Genomic DNA, 22,672 nt, shown 5'->3' on the forward strand with positions numbered 1-22,672 from the left:
GGAAGCAAAATTAAGCAAGAATAATCAATTAAAAATTCAAAATCAAGAATGACAATGGGGACTTACAGTACCATATGTTTAAAATTATTATAGTGTTAAACATTATTATAATGTTACACTAATTAAAGCTTTTTGATACTGATACAAGAATAAACAGAGGAGTCTAGAAACATACCTTTAACTTTATAAAAACTTAATATATGTGAATCTGGTATTTTGAAAATTCCATTAGAACAACTGATTAACTAAATTTGCAAGATGTTGGTTAGGTGTTCCCTAGTTCAAATAATAAATCAAAGTAAATTCCAAAGGTATTAAAAGAAAAAATGAAACTAAAAAAGAAGTAAAGGAAAACCCAGAAGAATATTTATTTAGTCAGCAGAAAAGTAGAGGAGAAAGCTATAACAGAAAACATTGACAGATTTAATATCATGGAAATTTAGATTTTCTGACATTAAAACATAACCTGAAGAAAAGTAAATGGCAAATGATGAACTATAGGGGAAAGTTTTTCATAGCATATACTATAGATAAGAGGTTTTTATGGCATGTAATATATATAGCTTCTAATAATATGGAGCTCTACTAAATACATACAAAAATAAATGCTAATAGAAAATCAACACTAATTTACAAGTAAATTCACGGGCCAATAATTATATTATACAAGGTTAACCTAAGTAGTAATAAAAAAAGGCAAATTAAAAAATGAGATACCATTTTCACTTTTCAAACTGATGATGCTTTTGTTTTCTTAACTACCTAGTTTTTGTGAGAATAAAACATGCCCTTTTAAAAAAAAATACCGTTATTGGAGTATAATTGCTTTACAATATTATGTTGGTTTCTGCTGTACAACAAAGTGAATCAGCTATACGTATACATATACCCCCATATCCCCTCCCTCTTGAGCCTCCCTCCCACCCTCCCTATCCCACCCCTCTAGGTGTTCACAAAGCATCGAGCTGATCTCCCTGTGCTATACAGCAGCTTCCCACTAGACATCCATTTTACATTTGGTAGTGTATATATGTCAGTGCCACTCTCTCACTTTGTCCCAGCTTCCCCTTCCCCCACTGTGTCCTCAAGTCTGTTCTCTGTGTCTGTGTCTTTATTCCTGCCCTGCCACTAGGTTCATCAGTACGGGTTTTTTAGATTCCATATATGTGCGTTAGCATAATGTACTTGTTTTTCTCTTTCTGACTTACTTCACTGTGTATGACAGACTCTAGGTCCATCCATCTCATTACAAATAACTCAGTTTCGTTCCTTTTTATGGCTGAGTAATATTCCATTGTATATATGTACCACATCTTCTTTATCCATTCATCTGTCAATGGACATTTAGGTTGCTTCCATGTCCTGGCTATTGTAAATAGTGCTGCAATGAACACTGTGGTACATGTATCTTTTTGAATTATGGTTTTCTTAGGGTACATGCCCAGTAGTGGGATTGCTGGGTCATATGGTAATTCTATTTTCAGTTCCATACTGTTCTCCATAGTGGCTGTATCAATTTACATTCCCACCAACAGTGAAAGAGGGTTCCCTTTTCTCCACACCCTCTCCAGCATTTATTGTTTCTAGATTTTTTGATGATGGCCATTCTGACCAGTGGGAGGTGATACCTCACTGTAGTTTTGATTTGCATTTCTCTAATGATTAGTGATGTTGAGCATCTTTTCATGTGTTTGCTGGCAATCTGTATGTCTACTTCGGAGAAATGTCTGTTTAGGTCTTCTGTCCATTTTTGGATTGGGTTTTTTGTTCTTTTGTTATTGAGCTGCAAAACCATGCCCTCTTATTTGTTGGTGAACAAAGTGGCAAGAACTTTCTGGAGTGATATTTGACAATCTTTATAAAAAGCCTTAAAGATCACACATTTCCTTTAACTTAGCAATTCTACTTCTAGATATTCTAAGGTAACAGAGATGTATACAAAGATATATGTATACTATACTGAATTACTATTCATGAGAGTGAAAAATAAGAAAACAATCTAAATGTTCAATAATAGAGAATTCATTACATAAATTTTAAATAACTGTATGATAGACTTTTATGCAGCATTTAAAAATCCTATTACAGAGGAAAATAAAAACAGAAATGCTCACAATGAACATTTTAATAAAAATATGTATATTGTTGTGTTCAATAAAAAATGTAAAAGATTAGGTCCAAGTAGATATAAAGACTGGAAGGAAATACACTCCACCTTTTCAGTGGCTCTTTCGGGGTGGTTTTTATTTTAATTCTCTATACAATTAATTTGTCTTGCCTCTAAGTTTTCTACTATGAAAGTGCAACACGTTTATCATTAGAAAAACAGGTTGGGTCTCAATATCAACCCACAGGAGAATGCTATGCCACTTGGGGGGGTGTAGACACAGTTTGGGGTGAGGGTAGCCTCTGAAGCTTCCTTCTATGTGGTGTCATCAGGAGCTGACAGCAGCAGCGTACGGCAAACACAAAGGTGTGGCTCCACCTGTGGCCACGCCCTGCTCACAGGGCCTCCTTCCTCCTTCCCCTCGACGCCCCTGCCCACCACCCTCACTGCGCTGGCCCAGCCCTGGGTACCTGTGTGGGAGCCCGAGAGGGAGCCGAGGAGCTGAGAGTGCGGGTTGTGGCCGTCATGCACCTCCACCACGTCGTTGAGGGCCGTGTAGAAGAAGGCAAACTGTCCAAACACCACTGCGGAGGAGACACGGTGCAGAGAGCTCAGGGGCAAGGCTGGGCGGCCGTGCTGCGGGGGAGCCCTGGACAGCTGGAGGAGCAGGGCGACCTCAGAGGAGGTTGTCGGTTCATGGGGCTAACTGCTTGCTGAGCCTTTCCACTGGCTGATTAGACACTGGGCACAGGGATGCGGGGACCTGGGAAGGGTCGGGCTGGCATTCTCCACACAGGTCAAGGTGACATTGTGGACTGCACGAGCAGCCAGGCTAACCCTAGTCCTTTCTCAAGTTGCAGTGGCAGCAGCTACTCTAGGAAAAGGAATAGCTTCCCGTAACTTCCCCCATGTTCCATGTTGATCTCAGGACCCTGTATTTTCCTTCACTTTTTCTTCAAAGATCCAGCCAATGAGGGCATCCCCTGGATACAAGATCCCACACATTTAAGAGGAATGAGGGTGCTGAGTAGCAGCCTTCTCCTGAGGAAGGAGCAACTGTCCATGGAAGAGGCAAACATCTCTACCTCATTTCCCTCTGGCAAATCCAAGGAAAGAGGCAAAATGACATGTATTGAGCACCTACTCTGTGCTGGGTACCATGCTTGCCATGCACGTCATCTTCTTCAACCCTGACTCTTCCAGATATCTGATTTTATAGACAAAGAAACTGAAGCTCAGAGGTTGAGTTCCCCAAGGCCACTCAACTAGCTCGTGGGAGGGGGCTGAAAAACTGGTGGACCATGACCTTGAGGAGTCCCCTTTCAGACAAGACCTAAGGGCCCTGCCATTGGATGGCTATCACAGGGTCTTTCCTCAACTGTCCCATCTCTGCCAGTCACTGCTGGAGGGGGTGGGGTTACTGACCCTGTGGGGCCATGGGGGGCACAGCTCCATTTCAGACCCTGGTACATTCTGCCTGCACTGGTCTCCCATTTGGCTGGGTGCATCTGAAAGCAAGTACCAGGATAAGCCCTTCTCTATTTTGGCTTAAGCCTTGAGCACGTAGGAAGTCAGATGTGCATGCATGTGCATGTGTGCGCACGCGCACACGTGCATGTGTGTGTGTGTGTTGAGGCTGGGAGGGACTTAGGCCGTGGAGTTGACTGCCTGCGGAAAGAAAGCATTTACAATGATGAGTATAGTAGTGAATGGAGTGAGAGATTTTTAGCTCTCAACTCACGGGCAGAGGAGAAGGAGGGAGAGCCTGTTTTGGTGCCCTGAAAATGGGCACTGAGTGAGGGGTGGTGGCAGGGATATTTCCACACTCTCCCCTACAGAGGTGAACAGGATGGGCAAGGTTCCTGATTTCACACAGTGTGCATTCTAGTGGGAAGAGACAGTCAAAAGTGAAAAAACAAAACAAAACACTTAAGCAAATAGATAAACAAAATAATTTCAGATAGTGTTACATTTTAGAGGGAGTGTGAGAAAAGTGATAAAGCAAGGCAGTCCACTTCAGATAGGGGATCAAAGAAAGATCTATGAGGAGAGGGTGTTAAGGCTGAGACACAGGCTGGGGACAAGTATTTCCGACCTGAGGCAAAAATCTGCACCTAGATCCCTGGGCTTAGCATCATTAAAAAAGAGAACATGCTTGGGACAGATCACGACCCCTCCTAGAATCAGCTCTCCACATACAGGTTCCAGCCCAGTGAAACTGCCCAGCCTTGGGGCTGGCTGCCTGCAAAGGCGTGAGCTCTTTATTACTGGAGGAATTAAGTACAGTATGCAGCCCAGCTATCAAGGATTCGGCTCCGGGTGGCAGGTGGGATTGGACAACCTTTCAGTACTTTTCTACCTGTGATTCTACAGGTCAAAAGCTCCTGCCACATGAATGTGCTGGGGAGCGTGTGTGTCCATGCACACGAGTGTGCAGGTGCTGGTGTGGGAGTGGTGCCCAATGGCAAGAGCTGTGGGTAAAGATGAGGCTGGGAATTTACAGAGAGCAGAAAACACGTCTCTCTCATCTCTGCAGCTCTGGTTCCCAGCAGAGTGCGAGGTCCCTAGGAGGTGCTTAATAAATGTTTGGTGAATGATCAGGCCTTGCCCCAGGTTCAGTCCATCCTATCTCTTGGGAAAAAGCAGCCAGTTCTCTGCAGGCTGCCTCATCTCAGATGGTCAGCATATATAGATGACCTTTACCCCACTAATGCCAACTCTGTTTAGAAATAGTTGTTCCTCTTCCTACAAAGAGGAGATCCAGGGAGAAAGCAGCCCGACCAGTCACTGATTGCCCAGGTACAACCAGCCTGTGCCCCTCAGGAACTTCCTGAATCCTCCAGAGCTGCCAGGACTCTTAACTGTCCCACTGCTAACCAGGTGACAAGGCTGGCTTATTTTGCCGGGGCCTCTTGGAATCTGGAGGTTTCTCTGCCTTTCCAGGGCCCTGACCTGCTCCTCTCTTTTTCTCTTGCTCATCCTACCAACTGCTGCTGGACCAGGCTCCCGCTCACAGACGGAACAGTGGAATGATGGGGCGCCCAGCTCCCTCACCTGTATGTTCAAGTCCAGCTCAGTCCCACTCCTTCCCTTCTTCCTGGCCCTCCACCACCCTCCTCTGGGTTCCCAGTCGGCCTGGGTCTGCAGCACCTCTATGCAGACCCGGGCTGGGCTAGGGAGTCCCTGGTGCACCCTGCCTTCCCTCTGTCCTGGCTGGTCCCTTCCTAACCACCCTATCCTTGGTTCCAGCAGGTCTCACTGGTCCCTTCCTCCTGTGTGTATCAGGAGTATGCTCTACAGCCCACTGCAGAGCAACAGCACACAGCTGTCCTCTAAGGGAGACTGCTCGGCCCATTGGCACAATAGGAGTGGAAACAATTTGGAGTGGAATTGGAAGGAGTTGAAAAACATAAACAAATATACACAAAATCCATACCGTAGTCCTTGGGCACGGTGACAAAATACAGGCAGATCTGTCCACTGGTGTAGTTCTGGGGGTAGTTAGGGGACAAGACCACTCCATCTGAACCCACATACTGTCCCCCACAGGGGGCTGAAAAAGAAATCAGGTAGAGGGTCAGGTGACCTCATGGGCCTCTCATCAGCTGTCCACCCTCCATCTCTGCTCACTCTCAGCCTGAACTTCTGGCCCTGGTGGGGCTGTTCTGAGGTCTGAAGCCACTAACGTGGAGGAAGGGAATTCTGGGGACATGCCCTGCCCTGCCCCGCCCTGCCCAAAGACATCCACCCCTGGCCTGGCATGTGGCCTGAACCCCACCACCACCCCCGATGCTATCAAGGGCCCCCCTGGGTGCCGGCCAGTCCTTGCCCTCTAACTAGTGACACTGGCATTGGTCCCTGGAGGCCCAGCCTTGGGGAGCACTTTAGGAACCTCTTCTGCCTACAGGTGGGACCCGGAGATGGTCTGCCACCCCAAGGCTGATGTCTGTACCTGGGCACTTAATGTCCGCACGACTAAGGAGCAGAGGTTTGCCCAGAATAGCCCGCTGGGAGCAGACATCTCACGTGACCCAGCCATGGTCCCAGTCCCATGAGGGGTGGACCTCAGAGCCAGCCTCTCCCACCTGGGCAAAGGGGCCTCCTTACTTTTCAACTTAGGTGGCCGCCATGCTCCTGAAGTTCTGGCACTCCATCCGATCCCTTTTGTCAAGGCCCCATGGCTAACCCAGCTGCCCTTGGAGTTAGCCCACCCTGCTGGTCTTAGTTTTACACATCTGAACTCTCAGTGATTTCCCCTAGGACCGGGAACAATCTCAGGGTCACTTTTAGATTCCCCTCTCTGTGGTGTGGGCTGCTGGCATGTCTCGGGCCACTGCTGAGGACATCTATTGGAGTGGGGATGAGGACACTATGTGATCTGAGAGAGATGACCCATTGACGGGGACTGGTAGACCTGGGGAATTTCCAGCCCTTCTCATTCATGGCGAACCCAAGGAGCCCTCCTGTGAGGCCCATGTCCTGCCTGCCCCTTCCTCTAGCCTCCAGCCCCTTCTGCCTCTGGCATGCCCTAGTTCCCTCCATCCCAGCCCTGGGCTCCAGCACCTGTGCACACTGGCTGGGGATGATTCCACACAGGCTTCCCATCAGGCCCCAGGATGCAGCTCAGGGTGGAGGAACCCTCCACCTCATAGCCCCCCTGGCAGTAGTAGGTGATGGAGGAGCCCAGCTTCAGGTCGGACCCCACTCGCGTGCCGTTCTTGATGGGACCAGGATCGAAACATGACTCCCGTGGGTTTTCTGGAAAAAATAAATAAACACGTATATACACACACAGACACATATACACAGAGAGCTCATAAGTGGCCTAATCCCAGGGCACAGCACCTATGGGGAGACCCTGACTCTGATTAGCCACAGAGCGCATGGGGATTTGGGGCCGATGGATGTATTCTCTTTAGGTCTGGAAACCTCTCTAAATTTGGTTACAGACTAGGGCTGGAGAATGAAATAATGCCATTTGCAGCACCATGGGTGGACTTAGGGATTTTCATACTAAGTGAAGTAAGTCAGACAAAGAAAGACAAATATCGTATGATATTACTTACATGTTGGATCTTAAAAATGATACAAATGAGCTTATTTACAAAACAGAAACCGACTCACAGACTTTGAAAACAAACTTATGGTTACCAAATGGGAAAGGTTTGGGGGTGAGGATAAATTAGGAGTTTGGGATTAACAGATACACACTATTACACGTAAAATAGATCACCTACTGTATAGCACAGGGAACTCTACTCAATACTCTGTAATAATCTATATGGGAAAAGAATCTGAAAAAGAATGGATATATGTATATGTGTAACTGAATCACTTTGCTGTACACCTGAAGCTAACACAACATTGTAGATCAACTCTACTCCAATACAAAATAAAAATTAAATTAAAAATTAAAAAAAAAGAAAGAAACTAGGGCTGGAAGTCATTTTGGAGAGTGAAATCTCCCTTCTTCTCCCCACATTCTTGCCCTGACGCACAAAAGAGGGAGTTGCGGCTACACCTTTGAGGCTGTCCCTCAGCCCTGATTCACTCCTCCTGCCGGGGAGGCACGTGCTGCTCTGACTGGTGGGAGATGACAGTCCTAGGATTGTGTCTCAGTAGTGATCAGGTCCCTGTGGTGAAGGTCAGTGCTTAGGCACAGTCCACCTTTGCTCAGCTTTGATCCTGCACACTCAACATGGCGGCCTCCTGGTTTTCTGTCTGTGTGGGAAGCAGGGACGCTTTTGGAGATGCTTTCTCTTCTCTTTCTTTTGCTGACAGCTGTGTTGCTGGCTGGGTAGGTAGGTGGAGCTGATACCAGCTTTGCAGGCTCTGAGTGTATGGGTACTGATATTTAGATTTAGGAAGAAAGTAGGAAACCCCATTTTAGCCTCTGGGATGAGTCCAGACCTCCAATGCAGTTTTCCAGGGCTTTGCATTGGGGTACTGAGTGTTTGCCAGCTTATTAAAACAGCAGTATTTTTCCGTTTGACTACTGATGCTTATATGTCTTCCCAATCAGGCATACCATGGCTGCACCTACGCTGCATCCACTCTGTCCCTGGGCACTGGACAACAGTGAACTTGATGCTGCCTGAGCCACTGAGAGTATTAGCTGGGGCTCCAAGTCTCTGGAGAAGGACACTCACTGCACAGCCTCCCTCCCCAGCAGCTGGAAATCCTGAACAGCTCTTGGGAGCCAATGTTCACATCCATCCACTGCTGCCTTTCCTCATCCTCCTTGTTCCCGAGCCACTGATGGTCAAGAGCCCTGGGCAGTGTCAGGAGAATGCAACAGAGTATCAGGATACCATCGAAACCCTGGAGGCTACACTGCGGAAGGGTCTAGAGATGGGGATTCACAAAGAGGTGCCGACAGCCCTTGCAGAAGGAACCAGAAATTCAAAGAGCAGATTTAAGGAGGAAAGACCCAGAACAGAAGGGATCAGAGTTCAGAGATGAATAGGTCAGGAGGGATTTTGCTGAGGTCTGTCCTTGTCACCTGGGTACCTTTAAGCTGCGTGTATAAGAGGCAGTCATAGCCTTGAGGGTGTTGCTCAGCTGCCGATCAGCCCGTTGACTGATGGGATGGGACTCTGAGTCTGTGATTCAGTCAAGTCTAGACACCTGCATTTGTGCCCTGATGGTGGGATGGCCCTGCTCGTTGTTTTTGCCTAGAGCTTATTTAGGATGGAGCAGTCCTGGATGCATTACTAAATTTAAACTCAAGTGGGACCCAGAAAATGGCTCCTCACCTAACAGAGGACCCCTCAGTGGTTTCCTCATGTGCCCTGTGATGTATCACCTTGTGCCCCACTTCAAAGCTGTCCTCCCCCAAAGCTTAGTGGCTCTGGCCAGAATGCAACTGACCATTGGGTGGCCCATTTGTGAATTGCAGAGATACAGGGAACTGTCACCAGGTCTTCTATTTCATGTCTTTTTTATAAATTCAGAGTGGGTCAAATCTTATTTGAAGTTCAGAAAAATTAAGTAACTTGGAACCAAGTTCACATAGCTCATAAGAGGCAGAACAAGCTGTGGCACTCAGTATCCAACCCCCCACTTCATCCTTATAATGGAACCCAGGTTTTATCTAGATTATCAAAGCCCCAGCTAAGATATGTACCTTCCAGCCTCCCAGGCAGCTAGATCTGGCCAAAGAGAAGTAAACACAGTCAGGTCAGGTGATTGCCTTTCGTCTCACTTAGAGTAAAAGCCAAAATCCTTACAAGTCTCCAAGGCCCTGTACCTTCTGCCCCAGTCCTCCCCTCTATGACCTTGATTCCTATTGTCCCTTTGCTAACTTTGCTCCAATCACATTGACCTCTGTGTACAGAACATTTCCCCATCCGCACGGCTCCCCTGTTACCTCTTTTAGGACTTAGCTCAATGACACTTCCCTGATCAGCTCTTTAAAACTGTGATGTTCCTCTCCCCAACATTCCCCATCACCCTTCTCTGTTTTATTTCTCTGCACTGAGGTCAATATTATCTCATGCACCATATAGTTACCGTATTTTCTCTATCTCCCTCCACTAGAATGTAGGTTCCACGAAGGCAGTTTTCCAGTTTCGTTCGTTGCTGTGGTCCAGTGTCTGGCATATGATTGGCACTCAATAAATATTTCTTAAATGGATACGTGTGGGACTTCTAGAAAGGCTGCTTAAGGGAAGGTGACTCAGGTGAGAGAATGCTCAGTGACCCTTCCTTCTTTCCTCCCTTCCTCCTTCCCACAGTTTGGAACTCAGACATGATGGCTGGACCTCCAGTCACCACCTTGGATGCTGAGATAACCCTGGGGATGGGAACCACACAGCAGGGTAGAGCAGAAAGACAAGAGGAGCCTAGGTGGAGCCACTTCAACAGCCCTGGATGACAATACCCAGATTTCTTTTACAGGAAGAAGAATAGACTTCTACCGCATATAAACAACTGTGCTTTTGGGTACCTGGCACACTAGTGTACCCAGCTGGGTATGACTGCCCCAAACTTTACACTGTGTCAGAAAGTCCTTTCCTCCCTTCTCTGTGTGGCAAACTCCTACACTTTTCAGCACCACCCTCTCCTGCGCAAGTGTCCTGAACGTTGCCTTCTCTCTGGCAGAATTCCATTTCTCTTTCTTTGATTATCTTGGTAGGTTGTCTAAGGGTATTTCTTTCTAGTGGGTTCTGAACTCCTAGAGGACAGAAATCAATCATCTATTCTTCTCATGACCCTGGCAACTAGCACAGAACTTGGCACTAGGGCTCTATCTGGCACATAATAAGGGCTTAATAAATGGATGCTGAGTTGATTGGCTGAACAACTCCGGGCTTAGAAAATCAACAACCACATCAATGATCCAACTACAGATTCTATTCTACCATTGCTCACATGTCAGAGCAAGAAGAGCTCATCATTCCAAGCATCATCACATTAATAATAATGACAAGGCTAACGATAATGATGATAGCCCCTTACACAGGAATATCACTTTGTAATTTTCAAAGCACTTTCCTATCTGTTATCTTATTTGTGTCTCACAATAGCCCTTGAAGCAGGCAGGGCCAGGTACGCCTCTGCTCCGGTTATAGATGAGGAACGTGGTGATCAGAGAGGCTAAATGAGTTTTCCAAGCCATTCAACTATTAAGAGGTAGAATTAAAACCAAAATGAGGTCTTCAGGCTGCCAAACCAGAGCTCAGCTGTGAATGATAAAACTAAATGACTAAAACAGCATGATGATGATAATAAATAAACCCCAAGCCCTCCAAAATGGGAAAATAAAAAGAACTAGATTCTTTTTGTCCTAATAGATAAGGCCCATTTCCAAACACCGTAACAGCAAAATACTGAAAATGACAACCCAAACAGGAAGGAACTTGTTAAAAATGTTGGATTAGAGCCATCCACTAAAATATAAGCAACCTTTGAAAAGAATAGCAAACGTCTTTGACTACTAACATGGAAAGATGCCCAAGATCTATTGCTGGGCAAAACCCAAAACAAAGCAAAAAAATAAGCCAACCCATGTTACAGATTAGTATATATGGTGTGATCCCCATTCATATAGAACAGGGATCTGCAAACTACAGTCCACTGACTCGCTGCCTGTTTTTGTAAATAAAGTGTTACTGGAACACAACCATACCCGTTTGTTTAACATATCGTCTATGGCTGTTTTAGCACTACAACAGCAGAATTGATAGCAACATAGACCATCTGGTCTGCTAAGCCAAAAATATTTACTCTCTGGTCCTTTACAGAAAAAGTTTGCCAACCTCTGGTATAGCATGTACGTTATTTATAGGTATATAAAACATCTGGAATGAGGTAACCATTAATATTGGTACTTCAGGGGATGGTAGTATTGGGAGATGTTAAGTTTTTAGAGCACATCTTATATGCTTCTGTATTATTTGAATTTTTCCAACAAACATGTGTTACTTTGAAATAAGCATAAATGAAGAGATCTTGAATTTAGAAAGACAGACCATGGGAGAGCTGGGTGGTGGGAGTAGTCATGGCAGGAGCAGATGTGGAAAGTCGGTGATAATTCCTTGGCCTACAGTGTTACTTCAAGGGCTTGAAAGAGAAAATAGGTACTTTTTAGTACCTTTCAGTAAAAGTTGACTCATCTTGGCCTTTCCTGAGTTATTTCCGATTCTCTAACACTTGATTTGAACTCTTCATCCTTCTGTCTGAAACCCTCCCCACTCTTGCTCTTACACAGGGGGCTTCTTCTCAAACTTTAGGTCTCTGTTCACATGTTACCTGCTTGGCAAGGGCTTCGCCATTCTGAAGTGGGCTCCCCATTTCTCTTTCTTAGGATAGTTTGTTCTTTCCTAACTTATGCTTCTCACTTCTTGTTCGTCTCCTTATTTACTGTCTGTTTCCCTCACTCACCTTTACATTCCCCTTGGGTGGGGACCCTGACACTTTTGTTCACCGCTGTGTCCTCTGCATCCAGCACAGGGCATGGCATGAAGTAGGAGCTTAATAAGCATTTGTTGAATGAATGAACATTTACTAGACACGTGTATGGATGTCCTAGCCTGTCCCTCCCTCCCCAGGAGGAGGCTACCACACCTGCTGCAAGATAAGAATAAAGGTCCCTCCCACCCATCCTATTGGTTTCTCTGGCCTGAAAAAAGACACTAAACCTCCCTGGGACTCATTTGTAATAACTGTGTTCAAAAGACAGGATCCTCCTCCTTCCCTTTGCATCCTTCTAGCAGAGGGTAAAACTACCCAGGAGGCTGCATTCAGATGAGAAGTGTGCCAGAGCATGGTGTAATAGAAATCCACAGTTAACATGACTGCATTCAGAATCATCTCTTAGAAGGCCTGCCCAGAGATGACCAACACAGCACAGCCACCTTCCAGGAGCAACGGAACAGAGACATCTACAAATCCACCCCACCCACCCATCTTTGCCTTGTAATCAGGTAGCTTCCAACATCCCATTTGTAGTAGAAATGCCTGTCAGCCTAGGATGTGAACTCCATGGAGGCCGGGACTTTGTTTTGTTCCCTGCTCTGTTCTTAGCCCCTATAACAGTGTCTGGACATTGTAGGTGCTCAATAAATATTATTGACTGAACAAATGAATCAAAATGCCTGATCTGCCTTTGCCCCTTATGCAAAAGCCTAATCCACCACCTAATCCACCTAATGACACCAACCACTCAGTGGACACCTGACTTAAACTTGTCAATCTGATGGTCCTTTAGGATTTGGAGTTGGGCTACAAACTGGGAAGTGATTCAAAGTCAAGAGTGAGGCAGCCCTACTGTCCTAGGAGAATGGAGAAGCAATGAAAATTGACCTGCAGAGAAAGGCTAATGTAGCATGTACTCAGAAAGGAGCAGGGAGGAGATGGAGTGGCCCTGGAGATGGAGGAGGGTGATTTCAACCTCCGATTTTCCCATCCTGATTGTAATCCCCTTGGGAGGTCATGCTTCCTGTCCTTGGGCTCTTGTATTCTAAAAATGTATTCCCTTTTGGTGTTAAGTGAGAGTGAGTGTTTATCATCTGTATCGTTAAAATACAGAATGCTCTTTAGTTTAAATCAGTTTGGCTGTTAGTTGTTTTCTTAAAATAAAGTCTTCTTTTTGTCTCAAGTTGGTTTATGTGTTTCTGTTTTTCACATTTTTTTAATAATAAATTGCTCCTTTTTCTGCTTAAGTTGGTCTGAGTGAGCTTCTTGATATGAACTAAATGATCCCTCACTAAGATGGGATGAAACTGTTTCTGCTTCCCCCATGGGAAGCTGGTGGGAAATGGGGAAAGGCTCCTGGTCTGTTCACCTTGGGTCAAAGGAGGAGTTGACCTGGGTCAGAGAGTGGTTTTCACTGGGCTAAGCCCAGCTGAGTCTGGCAACACCTCTCCAAGTCGGTCCTCAATCACCTCCCAGAGCAGAACCCTTGAAGCCACAGCTCCTAGGAGACCCAGATCCTCAGCATTAGTGGAGCCCTGGATCTCTCTGCCTTTGGACAGAGGACGGCTTCTAGATAGAGGAGGTCAATTCTTCTTTTCCTAAGAATCCACACCTGCCTTAGTGTGCAAGTCCTCCATGGGCTACCATCTCAATCCAGGTTGTTCTATGGACTCGCAGGGAGTAGAGTGTCTAAATTCTTTGCCATGGATTGGAGAAGTATACAGGACACACATACACATACGTCAGGAATATTCATATATTTCCCACACTCATATATATATATGTATATATATAAATCCCACACTACCATATATATATGTGTGTACAAAACATCAAATTCATACTTTATATCTTCAATAAACAGAAAAGAAAATCTACTTCATTCTACTGGGCTAGCCCCATGAAGAGAGGTTTTCCCTTCCAAACAAGGGCAGAATGAATGAAATATCCATCACCCAGGAAAAAAAGGCAATGGAATGGAAGAAGTTGGATCAAAGTATGTGACAACTACCTACTGGTATGGGGCACGCTGCTAGGTGCTGTGCCTATTGACCAGCCCTCACAACAACCCCTTCATATGGTGTCACTGTCCCTTTTTGACAGACAAGGAAGTGATGTCAGAGAAGTTAAGTAACTTAAGGCCATATAGGTGATAAGTGATGGCAGTTTCCCCTATACAGATATTGAACATGGGAGAATGTCGTCTAGTCCTTGGGATCCAGTACCAGAGTAGACCCATTCCAGGAATCCAGGGATCCTGGGATATGGAGAAGGAGACCATGGGGTAAGACAGGGTGTCCCTGGGCTCCATCAAATGGGCTACCTGACCAGAGGCTAGGGACATAGTAGAGGGATCACCCATGTTAGGAGGTGTGTAATCTGAGAAGGAAGGAAGGAGGGCAGCTCCAGTTCTCACCAGGTACCTCCCACCCCAAGCAGACACATTTATTTGGCACTTGTACCACAGATCCTCATAAGGTGGTAGAGGGTGCGTGGGTGGGTTGTGCCTCCCCGCTCCCCTCTCCCCAGTAACTGGCCTCCTTCAGCTGCTTGTCTGGTTCAGATGGCAGCCCGGAAGGCTTTATTCTCTGGAGCTGTGTGTTGGATCTGAGGACCCCTCTAGATATGGTCTTGGGCCAACAGCTGAACGTGGAAGGGGCTTCTTTGGGAAAGAGGACCTAGAAGTGTAGCTCTAGCACATGGATTCATGGAGAAGACTTGGGGGAGAGGTGGCCACAGCCAGTTTTCCAGGAACAAGGTGACCAGGGAGGAAGCTGAGGGAGTTTCTTCCCAGTGGCCACTGTAACCAGGGATGATGAAATGCAGTCATCTTGTAAGAGGCTGGAAGTGGTGATATCTGGGGTAAAAGTTTAGAATCTCTGTGATGTAGAAGACCCAGGTGGGACGAGTCAGGTGTGGCTCTGGTCATTGCTAAGGCCTGGCTGGGGTTAAAGGATATCACTTGTGGTGGCTCCAAGTGCCATGTTTGTGTGACTTCTGGCTGTGCTCAGCCACTTGGGTGTGCATTTAATAAAAGATGCAGTTGTGCAAGGTTTAGGCATTGGAAGGATCGGGGGGCAGGAATATTGTGGGGACTGATGACAGTGTGATTAAAGAGATGAATAATAATGAAATGATGATGATGATACGGCAGTGGGAATGGTGGTGGGCGGAGCAATGGGGTTCCCAGGCTGAGCCTAAGTCATGCCTTCGGATAGAATTCCACAACTTGTGACTGTGTTTGTTCTGATATCAGCGTGTGGAGATTGAGTACAGAGGTTTATCCAATGGCAGGTGTCTGGAGGAAGAGAAGATGGCAAAGTATCCACTTCCCAGGGCAGCCCCATGAGAAAAGATGACCACAGGCAAAACATTCTCTAACTTGCACACCAAGCATCTTCTAGAACTGTATCTGACACACAGCAAGTGATGGAGAGTTACGAGGATTTCGGTGAGTTGATGGATGTGAACTGCTCAGGACAGTGCTGGCAGTTGGCAGGCGCTAAGTTAACTGCCATTATGACTGGGATTGTTTGTGAGCTCGTGTGAGATATTCCCAGGAGTTGCCACAAATATTTAATTAAGGGACACTTTAAAAGGTTGCTGAGGTCTCACATTATGCAAGTGGGGGAAATGAGCTGGGAGCTTTTTAATTTTAACTGGTACTGTGACCCCATTTGTACACACAGGCTGATGAGGCCTGGGTGAACTTGGGTTACAGTAGCAATAATAAAATCAATCATCTCAACAGGATCTACAGAGTGTTTAGTCCATATTGGGCATTATCCTCACACATTTCAGTTATACGTATAAAATATCTTCTGCAATATAACTATTATTACCACCATTTTATAGATGGAGAAATGGGTTCCAAGAGACAATAATTTGCCAAGCTCACAAATCAAGCAAAAAATGGAGCTAGGATTTGGATAATGGGGCCTGGGTTCGTTAGAGAAGAAGAAAAGGTCAAAAAGAGAATAGCAGAGTAGAAGAAAGTGGAGTGCTCGAGAGCCTGGGATACTCCTGCTGCTGCTACCATGTGAACATTACAAAATGTTTGGAAGATGCCAGAGCCCAGACCAAGGGCTTTAATGCATGGACTCATCAATTATGTTTCTGTGCTGTAGGAATTATTTGACCATTATTTTACAGATGAAGAAATGGAGTTTCGGAGAGGTTAAATAACTTGCTCAAGGCCACACAACAAACATAAGCCATGCACCCACTTGATCTGTCAATGCTCTTGACTGGGAAGGGACCAAGACCTGTTTTTGTAAGCAAATTTTTATTAGAACACAGCCATGCCCATTGCTTTCTGTTCAGTCTTTGGCTGCTTTCATGCTACAAGGGCAGTGCTGAGTAACCCAGATAGACTGCGTGGCTCACAAGCCTGAACTATTTACCGTCTGGCCCTTTAAGAAAAAATTTGCCACCCCGGCTCTTGACCCTCACACTCGTCAGCTTGCCTTCATTAATCTAAAAGTGGAATGAGAATAAAAGGATGGGATAGCTAGAGGGATGAGAAGATGTGATCAAGAAGTATCAGAAAGCGTCCAGTCTATGACAAGGAGCTAGAGGATAGCCGAGGAAAGGCCTTGTGACAAAGGTCCAGGCACTGTGACCCCAGGAGCTGGATGGGCTGTCCACATGGGTGCTGAAGTTATCCAGGAGGGTGGGACGCTTTGGGGTAGAGAGGAGGACTGAGCCTCGTATCAGAACCCTCAGCAAATGCAGGGGCATGGCAATGAAGACGTCAGCGGATGGCATGAGCTGAGGCTATGAGACTCAAGAAGACCTAGGCATGATCCTCACAGAACAAGGAGCAAAGGGGAGTAGTGACGTGGCAGCAGAAATGAGGTGCAAGAAGAACGTGAGGCCCCTTTTCTCCCAGGCCTGGGGCACCTGGGTGTGAGGGACTAAGCCACCCAGAGAGCCACAGAGAGGCAGGGGCTCTGCAGGTGGCAGTGGGCTCCCTGTGATCCCGTCCAGTGCTCTCCTCGCCACATTACACCTTCCCCATCCCTGGCCAGGTCTGGTTGGCCCTGCTCTCAGTCATCTCTGCTCCCTGGGCCCTCGTCATCTCTGCTCCCAGGGCCCTCACCTGTGTAGTCGATGACGAAGCCGGCGTTGCTCACTGACGCATCGCTGCGGAAGGCGAGGAAGAGGCTGTTGCTGCTGCTCTCGATGCGGCCTGGGAGTTGGGAGCCATAGAAGCTTCCTATGAGGGGGCTGAGAGAGTCCCGTCCATCGTAGATATGGAGGAAGTCATAGCCAGGCTCCAAGTTAAAGCTGGGGAACAAAAACATCCCGCCCCCATCCCACTAAGGTCAAATAAAGACGGTACTGGCCTCGGGTTCGACCGAAGGACAGGGCCTCCATCCCACCAGCGCCCAACCCAAGACCTACTGGTGGGGAGGGGGAGGATGAAGCCCCCGTGACCTCCCAGTAGGGAGAGAAGATGGATAAGGCAGCCTCGGGCGGAGGAACCAGATTCTAGCATCGGGTGTCCAGAAAGCTGGAGTTGAAAACCTATTTTAGCTGGAGCTAAAATATTTTTAAAAATTGAAATATATTTGACATGGCATGTAAATTTGAGGCATACAACATGTTGATTGGATACATTTGTCCATTGTTATATAATTGGCATTGTAGCAATAATTAGCACCTCTGACACATCACATAATTATCGTTTCTTTTTAGTGGTTGGAATGATTAAGATCTAGCCTATTAGCAAGTTTGATGATGATAACACAATATTGTTGTCTATATTTACTACACTGTGCACAGAAGGGAAAATCAGTTACCAGCTCTACACAGAGTGGTCAGACCCAGGTCTCTTACCTGCCTCTAATGTCTTTATACTGTCCATGCTGCACCCCCTTTTCTGAGGGGAAAGAGCCACGCCACGAGCCATTCCCAGGCAGGAAGGGGCCTATTCTGATGAAGGACCCTCACTTTATTCCTTTACCCTGGGGCTGGTTCTCAGCTCTCCTCAGGATCTGCTCCCATCCCACTCCTGGCTCTCACAGGTGTGCCTCTTTCTCAGAAATCCTGACCCTAGTCTAGGAAAAAACTCATTTTACAAACTGTCTTAGCTTAGCAAATTGAATATTAGAGTTTTTGAGTGTAATTTACCCTATTGGAATGGTTAGCATGAAAGTGATGGAAAATACCAAGGACTGTCAAGAACGTGGAGCCACTGGAACGCTCATATCCTACTGGTGGGAATGTAAATTGGTTCAACCACTTGGGAAAACTGTTTTGCAGTATCTACTAGACCTGAACATATGCATGCCCTATGATGCAGCGGTGCCACTCTTGGGTGTACATCCAACAAAGGCAATTGGTGCCAATCAAGGGTGTAAAGATGGAAACAACAGAAGTAAATGAGTTTGCAGAGAATAGAGTTCTGATGCAAACTGGTTCATAGCCCAACCAAGGGCTAGGATACTCAGACACTCCACTTGGCAGGACTGAGAACAAAATGGCGGTTCTACCCTTTAGCTAAGACATGGCAGAGAGATGAGGTCATGAAATATCTAGGACAAAAGGGGTAGGGCTGCAGAGAGACAGGACGGGGATCTGGGAAGATTGGAGGTGGAGCCAGGTGTGCACTGGCCTCCCTCCTACACAGCACCCTCTCACACTGGTGTCAGCTGCAGGGTCACCCCACCATTGCTGGGTGGTATGGTCTTCTTGCTCCCATAGTTCAGCTTCTTCATTGACTCTTTCAAAGGACACCAGGGAAGGGTTTGGGAGTGGGTCAATTTGGGTCACAAATTATGGCTCCATCACTTCCAAAATGCCTTCCATCTGCCCCTGCTTTCCATCAATCATCAGGTTTTATCTGAGCACCCTCAGTATGCTGGGCACTGTGCAAGGTGCCCAGGATGCAGGGATGTAGCGGACATCACCCCTTCTTCAAGACGGTGACGGATCTGAAGGAAATGACAGACGTGAAGACAACAAAGTCTAAAGTCTGTACAGGCATGTGGGAACACAGCACCAAGTTTGTGGGGGAGGATGGGAATGAAGTTTGTCTTGGCATTAAAAGACCCTCAGCGATTGGACAAGGAGGGAAAAGGAAGTCGCTAAGAAGGGAGAAGCAGAAGCAAAGTCAGGAAGGCATGAAATAATTTTGGAGACTGTGAATAGTTCAGTCTGACGCTCAGGGGTTAGACGGGGTGGGGTTAGGACTGGGTGGGGGAACTGAGGGGAGAGGTAGGCAGGGGCCAGATGGCTTGGAGTGAAACTCAAAAGACTGGACCAAAAAAATATCCCAAAACAAAACAAACAAAAGGGTTGGAACCTTAATTTATAGAGAAGAAGGAGCCATTATAGGATTCAGAAATAAAGAATACATTTGTTTCTTTGTTTTTGAAGGGAGGTATAATTTATACACCATGAAATAATCAGATCTAAAGTAAATCACTCCCAGTTTTGACACATGTATATCAAGATCCAGAAGGTTTCCACCATCCCCCAAATTTCCCAGGTGCCCCTTCCCAATCAATCTTCCCTGCCCCCAGAAGATACCACTGAACTGATTTTTATCACCTTGATTAGTTTTGCTGATCCTAAAATTTCATATTAGTGGAATCATACATTATGTACTGTTGTGTGTCTTCTTTCAGTCAGCGGGAGATTTTGAGATTCATCCACGTTGTTGCATGTGTCAGTAGTTCATTTCTTTTTATTGCTGAGTAGTATATTACCGTATGTTAAAATGGAAAATGAGGCGCATATTTCAGCGTTTTCCAGTGTCAACATCACACTGACAGCTAGCTAAAGACGAGACTGGCACAGAAGGCAAAGATGGGGAGGAATCAGTTAGGAGCCTATGGCAGTAATTCAGACAGAAAACAATAAGGGCTTCAACCAAGCCAGCAGCCGGGAGAATGGAGAAGAAGGGAAAATCGGAGGTTAAGGCAGCAGAGGCTCCATGCCTTGGCCACTAACAGAAGGAGCAGTGAAGGTGGATGATGGGGCCGCTCCCCCATTTTCAGAATAGAGCTCATCTGTGGGGAGAAGCAGGAGGCTTAGTTTTGTATGTGTTGTAATTGAGGAGCCTGCAGGCATCAGACAGAGACCATCCAACAGTTGGCTATGGAGCCTGCAGCCCACAAGAGAGTGTGGGCGGGTGGTAGAGGGGAGTCTCCAGTTTACAAGAGGAGAGTGAAGCATCCGAGTGGATGAGCTTGTCCAGGAAGGAGGTGTGGCGAGAAGACAAGGAATCTGTGACAGAGCCTGGCAAAGGGCAAAGGGCATGAAAAAGAAGCCACAAAGTCCCAGAAGGAGCTGGAGGGCCAGCGGGGGAGTAAGTCCACAAAACCAAGGGGAGAAGCCGGGGAAGGATGGAGGGAGTGATGGAAAGGATAAAGCATGGAAAGTGCTAGTTGGTTTGGCAGCCAGGAGTGCGTGGGAATTTCACAGGAGTTTCCAGTGGAACCGTAGAGGAAGAAACCAGATGTCAGTGATGGGAAAGTGAACAAGAGGCGAGGAAGGAGAGAAAGGCAGAGCCAATTCTTTTGAAGAGTTTGCTTTTAAGAGAAACCAAGGAGATCGTGCCGGATCTTGAAGGGGGAGCAGCTGAGAGACACCTGGGCTGTTCCTACACTGGGGAGGCAGATGGGAGGAGCCGGTGACAGCAGAGGAGGAGAAATCAGAAGGTCAGGGGAGAAAGGACCCGGCAGTGCCCTACTTTCTGCATCTTAGCATCTTAGCATCATCAGAGGTTAAAAAAAGAAAAAGAAAGAAAGAAAGAAATAATAATAGCTACTTCATAAATTATCCTAAGGATTAAATAAGACAATAATATGTGTGAAGCCATGGAGCACAGTGCTGGGCACACAGGAGCTGTTCAATACATGTTGGTTTCTCTCCTTTTCTGGACCCCTTCACCCCCCTGGGATGAAATCCCGCTCACAGCAGACCTATGTATACTCACCCAGAGACCCAGGTTTGCACCCCTCACTGCTCTGAACCCTCCATCTCCCACCAGGGGGAAAGGTACATACATGTTAAATACCAGGGCGATGACGTAGTCCGGAGAGACGGTCACCTTCCAGTCGCACTCCTTGCCTGGCGGGTAGGGTTCTGGGTAATTTGGTGACAGGATGACTCCCGATGGTCCCGTCAGGTCTCCCCCGCAGGGAGCTGAGGAGAGAGGAAGATGAGGGTGAGACTGTCCCCTTCACCTGGTCACCTTTCAATGGGTATTGGCAGAGGAGGGGCTGAGTCTGATACACCTAAATTAGAACTTGGCTCCAGGGGCCCAGGGGAGGGTGGATTGCAATGGGCATGAGGCTTCACCTTCAAGTGATGGAGATGTTTGGAACAGGATAGAGGAGGTGCTTGTACAACATTGTCAATGTACTAAGTGTCACTGAACTGTTCATTTTTCAATGGTTAATTTTTTTTTTTTGTGGTACGCGGGCCTCTCACTGTTGTGGCCTCTCCCATTGCGGAGCACAGGCTCCAGATGCGCAGGCTCAGCGGCCATGGCTCACGGGCCCAGCCGCTCCACAGCACGTGGGATCTTCCCAGACCAGGGCATGAACCCGTGTCCCCTGCATCGGCAGGCAGACTCTCAACCACTGCGCCACCAGGGAAGCCCAATGGTTAATGTTATGATACGGGAATCTCACCACGCGGTTATTAAAAAGCAAAACCAAAATACCTGGCTCTGCCACTTCCTGGCTGTGTGACCTTAGGGAATTTACCTAACCTCCCTGGACCTCAGTGTCCTCCCGCTATTGCACAGATAATACCTCTTTCATGGGGTAGTTGTAAAGATTTTAGAGATGTCTGTTAAAGCACTTGGCATACCGTACGTAGTCAATATATAGAGCCATCACTAGGCTTTTAGATATGAAATACACAGTCTCTTTCCAGGGCCTCACATCCTGTCTCTGGGCGAGCTTTGTGGGTATTTACCATGAGTCCCAGTGCACTTAATGTCAGGAGGAACGGAAAGCAATCATGTGTACCTGCCAAGTGTGCCTGGCCTCCTACGCTGCCAGTGTTCTTAGGGATGCAGATACCTTCCAATTTTCTCAAAGGCCTTTGTCCAAGAGATCATGTGTTCCTCCGTTGTATGGAGATATTACAAAACCCCAGTTAGTCCACAGTGATCCCCCTCCCCTGAAATAACGGGCCTTTCCAGGGGCAGGGAGTGGGGAGGTGGCCAGGGATACATCAAGCGATTCATCCAGAGCCCTCTGGGGGCACTTCCCAGATCCTGAATCAGGGTCTCCCCCAAATGGCTGGGTTATTGCACCATAGCATGAGGGTCTGATAAAGTAGAGGCTGGGGGTGTATGGGGCTGCTAACAGGAAAAGATGGCTGAGACTCTAAACATGGCTTGGTCTGAAAACCTCAGGGCAGCACTGGAGGTTGGTGGTACTTTAGGCAAATAGTGAGCCCACAGGAACGGACGTGGAGGTGGGAGCCACGGGTACATCCAGGACTGAACTTCAGAGTGGCCACTTGCTTGTCCCAGAGCTGAGCTTTATTGCCTCAGTGTAGCTTTTACTCGGGGTGAGGTTAAAGGGCTGGATCAATCCCCAGCAGGGTCTCTTTACAAAATGGTAGGTCTTCAGACCAGGCCATTAAAGCCCTAATGTGGCTGAACATAAAACCCGAGGC

General features: G+C 46.9%; 1 protein-coding gene across 1 annotated transcript in view; it reads right to left on the reverse strand.

The window, feature by feature from the left end:
• CSMD2 (CUB and Sushi multiple domains 2) overlaps window positions 1-22,672 on the reverse strand; it is a gene marked incomplete at both ends in the record, with an annotated part of 669,667 nt that overhangs the window by 128,064 nt on the left and 518,931 nt on the right. The window contains 5 exon segments of the mRNA XM_079698551.1: window positions 2,578-2,691; window positions 5,544-5,660; window positions 6,671-6,865; window positions 17,127-17,314; window positions 21,043-21,181. Coding sequence (XP_079554677.1) covers window positions 2,578-2,691; window positions 5,544-5,660; window positions 6,671-6,865; window positions 17,127-17,314; window positions 21,043-21,181 — 753 coding nt within the window.

Source organism: Hyperoodon ampullatus (genome assembly GCF_949752795.1).
Source record: "Hyperoodon ampullatus genome assembly, chromosome: 2".
Taxonomy (NCBI): domain Eukaryota; kingdom Metazoa; phylum Chordata; class Mammalia; order Artiodactyla; family Ziphiidae; genus Hyperoodon; species Hyperoodon ampullatus.